Source organism: Medicago truncatula, chromosome 4 (genome assembly GCF_003473485.1).
Source record: "Medicago truncatula cultivar Jemalong A17 chromosome 4, MtrunA17r5.0-ANR, whole genome shotgun sequence".
Lineage (NCBI taxonomy): Eukaryota > Viridiplantae > Streptophyta > Magnoliopsida > Fabales > Fabaceae > Medicago > Medicago truncatula.
The window spans coordinates 52,358,883-52,362,603 of record NC_053045.1 but is presented as its reverse complement, the minus strand read 5'-3'; the positions used below and the strand labels follow the sequence as shown (position 1 = coordinate 52,362,603).

The 3,721-nt window shown below is 32.9% G+C and overlaps 1 protein-coding gene across 2 annotated transcripts; it reads left to right on the top strand.

Annotated features, from left to right (window-relative positions):
- Window positions 1–870: 870 nt before the first annotated feature.
- Window positions 871–3,194, top strand: LOC25493790 (uncharacterized). Of its 2 annotated transcripts, none has more exons than XR_005645630.1 (2): window positions 871–2,036; window positions 2,077–2,594. XR_005645630.1 is itself a non-coding variant. In XM_013602400.3 (2 exons), the coding sequence occupies exons 1-2, from the start codon at window positions 1,212–1,214 to the stop codon at window positions 2,767–2,769; spliced, it is 924 nt and encodes a 307-aa protein (XP_013457854.1). In that variant the 5' UTR covers window positions 898–1,211; the 3' UTR covers window positions 2,770–3,194. The 2 variants fall into 2 exon arrangements, 1 of the variants encoding a protein (XP_013457854.1); XM_013602400.3 differs by lacking the exon at window positions 2,077–2,594 and adding an exon at window positions 2,614–3,194 and having other exon boundaries at window positions 898–1,979.
- The last annotated feature ends 527 nt before the right edge of the window (window positions 3,195–3,721 follow it).

Sequence of the window (3,721 nt, the reverse complement as noted above, 5' to 3'; positions counted from 1 at the left end):
TTCAACATATTTTTAATGAAAGGTTATGAAAACAATTCATCATTTACCATAAAAAAAGTGTACAAGGTTCTGTGAGCATAGTTCAGTTGGTAGGACAAATGCATTATTATATGCAGGAGTTAGAATTCGAATCTCGGACACCCCACTTATTTATCTTATAAGGTGAATTCTAGTCACTAAACTATCTGACAAAAAAAATACAAAAATTTAGCAAAATATATTCATAATTTTCATCATTTATGTCTTAACCTTTTGTTCTTAAACGAAGAAGACTTGATAATTTGAAGTTGTTCACAACTAAAAATGACATGATCTATAATTCTTTTCATCAAAATTTAAACTTAAATATCTCAAATGATGCATCTTTATATAGACTTACTAGTCCATTTGAATTCAAATTATTTGTAGAGAAGGAAAATATATATGATGGGAACATTTTCCATTTTGGACGGTCTTGACCATCAAAGCACCGTCTAGAATTAATGACTCCGTCCGTCGACCACATGTATGTGTGGCATGAGAGACCACAATCTAGAAACACGATAGACATGTTGAATGGTTTGTTTATCTCCATCTCCTCCCACTAAACTACGAAAGTGAACAGTAATGCTATTTGGCTTAAATTATGAGTCATAGTAGTATAATTTTTTCATTCTCATTCTCCTTAAAAATGGACTATATTTTAGCCTAGGAAAGTATTTTAACCCCCCTAGTTTAAGCCATAAATAAACTATATTGAGCAAATCCATTTTGTACCTCTCTCTCTCTCTGAGACATGACCTAACCCTCACCTAACCTATTCTCCTCTGCTCTATTTCTATTTTCATTCTCTTCTCACTCACACACGTAAGTGCTAGTCAAAGGTCAACAATCCCTACATTCATGTGTCATATCCCAACACCCACACCCTTTGGCGCGTGACAAAACCAAAACAACACTCAACTTGTGTTATCTAATCTCACCGCACAAGTCTCAATCTATGAACAGTTTCAAGCAAAGTTACCTTCCTCTTCTCCTTGTTCTTTCCCCAACACCTTGAAAAGCTAACCCAACACACACACACACACACTCTTAACACTTTTACCACTTTTACCACTTTCTACTTCTATAACCCTTTTCTTCTATCTTTCTCCCCAACAAAACAAACCCACCCAAAAACCAAAAAATATCATACTAAAACAGAATATTGCTATTTGCACCGTCTATTCAACATGGCACACCGTTCTTCCCGCCGGCGAAACACGGCACCACCGGAGACAAATCCACCTCCTGCTTTAGCTAAGCAACCAAAACCCACCACCACAAAAACCACTATCTTCTCATCATCACCTTCACCTTCTCACTATCCAAAACCAAACCAAGATTTGATTCAAGCTACTAAATCTTCTTCTTTTTTAGTTAAACCTTTTCAAAGCCTTAACTTAGGTAGTAAAAAAACCAAACAACATTCTCAAACCAAACATGTTGACTCACGTTTGCAAGGTAAATCCATGACAACCTCAGCTATATTTGATTCATCAAAACCCAACAACAACACACACCAAACGAAAATCACAGTACTAACACCAAATCATGAAAAAGAGAGTGTTTTTTTGCATTCTAAGAAGACCCTTAAAGAGAAACCACCTCAAAAACCTAGTTCAGAATTGGAAAGGTGGAAACTTCAGGGGTTGTTGAAGAATGAGAAAAAGGTGGTTGAGGTTGAAAAGTCAAGAAAAGTAACTGTTGTGGAAAAAGAAGGTGGTGATGTTAAGGAGAGAGTTTCTGTTTCTATGGGTCAAAGTGGTGGTGGTGGTAGAAGAAAATCGTTATGTGGATCAATGATTGATTTAGGTGATTTCTTTGCAATTAATGGGGCGAAAATGGTTTCAGCTGATATGCCACCGTTTATGCAGATCCATGCTGTTGATTGTGCTAGAAAAGCTTTTGATAGTATGGAGAAGTTCACTTCCAAAACCCTAGCATTATCCCTCAAGAAGGTATAATTCATATCATCATTGCTTGTTTTGTTCATTATTCAATTCATTTTATTTAAAGTGATTTAATTATATTTTTTTTTCTCACAAAGATTCTAAATTAGTTTTGAATGAATTGATTTTGGTTAAGAATGACTTAATGTACTATATAAACCTAGTTCAATTGACAATGTCGGTATTGTTAGATTTGACACTTTTATCGGGTTAGAACCAAGGGTCGTGGGGCGGAGTTTTAGTGGTCCTAGGATGACTTTGAGATTTGATGACTTTAACGAGTGATTGGTTACGAAAGAGATAGAGACAAAGTCATGAATGCCACCAAAATCAAATTTTGTCTACATACCCAAAATGACTTAATGTAAGTGTACGTTTGACAAACGCACCCCCAATCCAAATTTAGCAAAATGATTTGAACAATTAATTATATGTTAGAAATTGTAGTTTTGAAGTTAGATTAATGTTGGAGGCAAAATCAATACAATCATTTTTGTCTCCTCCTAAAGAATATCATATATAAACGTGGCTTACTTTTGCATTAAGAATAATTTAGGGTGTAATTCAAAATTTGAGTGAGTCTTTGAATATTTTAGTGAATGATTGGTCAATGAATTCGGTTGTGTGGGTTGAAATATTGCAGGAATTTGATGGGGTGTATGGACCAGCATGGCACTGTATTGTGGGGACTAGTTTTGGATCATTTGTGACCCATTCTGTTGGAGGATTTTTATATTTCTCAATGGATCAAAAATTGTACATCCTTATATTTAAGACTGCTGTACAAAAAGCAGATTGAAGGAAGGTGGTGAATTTGGCAGCAATCACAGAAGATGAACGAATTTCAGTATAGATTTGTCATAGAAAAGTAAAAAAGGCTTAGAGTAGAAACATCCTTTGTACATTGGCTTATGCTTCCAAAATGAATCACCCCCTTTGTTTGTCTTATCATGATTTTACAGAACCTAAGTGCATGGGTTGGAATCATGATGAGTTTGATGAAATCACATCGCTATATAGTAGCATTTGTTAAAAATGCGTGATTATACTAAATTTACTGTCAATCTAAACATGATAGACTTACTTGAAGATATGAAGGCAATGTAACTGATGGTTTAGTAGAATTAATCAACATTATATCCAACGGTGGTCACAATTGTTGCTGCTGTATAATCAACATGTATTTATCCTCTTGATTGAAATCAAATTTGATTGTACAGATAATTAGAACTGGAATTGAAATAATTTACTTCAACTGAAGTAATTTACTTCCCCAGTCACAAATGTTGCAGTCACAATCAATTTTTGAGCTCGGATAGTTTATATTATTTCATATGGCTAAAAATATATTTGTTTGGTAATTATTTTTTCCTCACAAGTTTATACCGTTTTTTTATTAGTTTTTAATACTGTTTTTTTTTTTAGGGAATACTGTTTGGTAATCTATTTCAAGTTACATTTAATTTAGGGTTAAATATGTTATTGGTCCCTATAAATATGTCAACTTTTCATTTTAGTCCCTCTAAAATTTTCCTTCAACTTTTAGTCCCTATAAAATTTTCAGTCTTTCACTTTTGATCCCTCTTTTAAAGTAAACTCATATGTAGAATTCATATTTTTTAATATAATTTTCCAGAAAAATTAGAAATATTATAAGAATTACTCTAAAAAAAATTTAGAATTTTTTAATAAAATATGAATTTAATATGAATTTTTATATTATTTACAGTTAAAAATTCATATTTAATTTT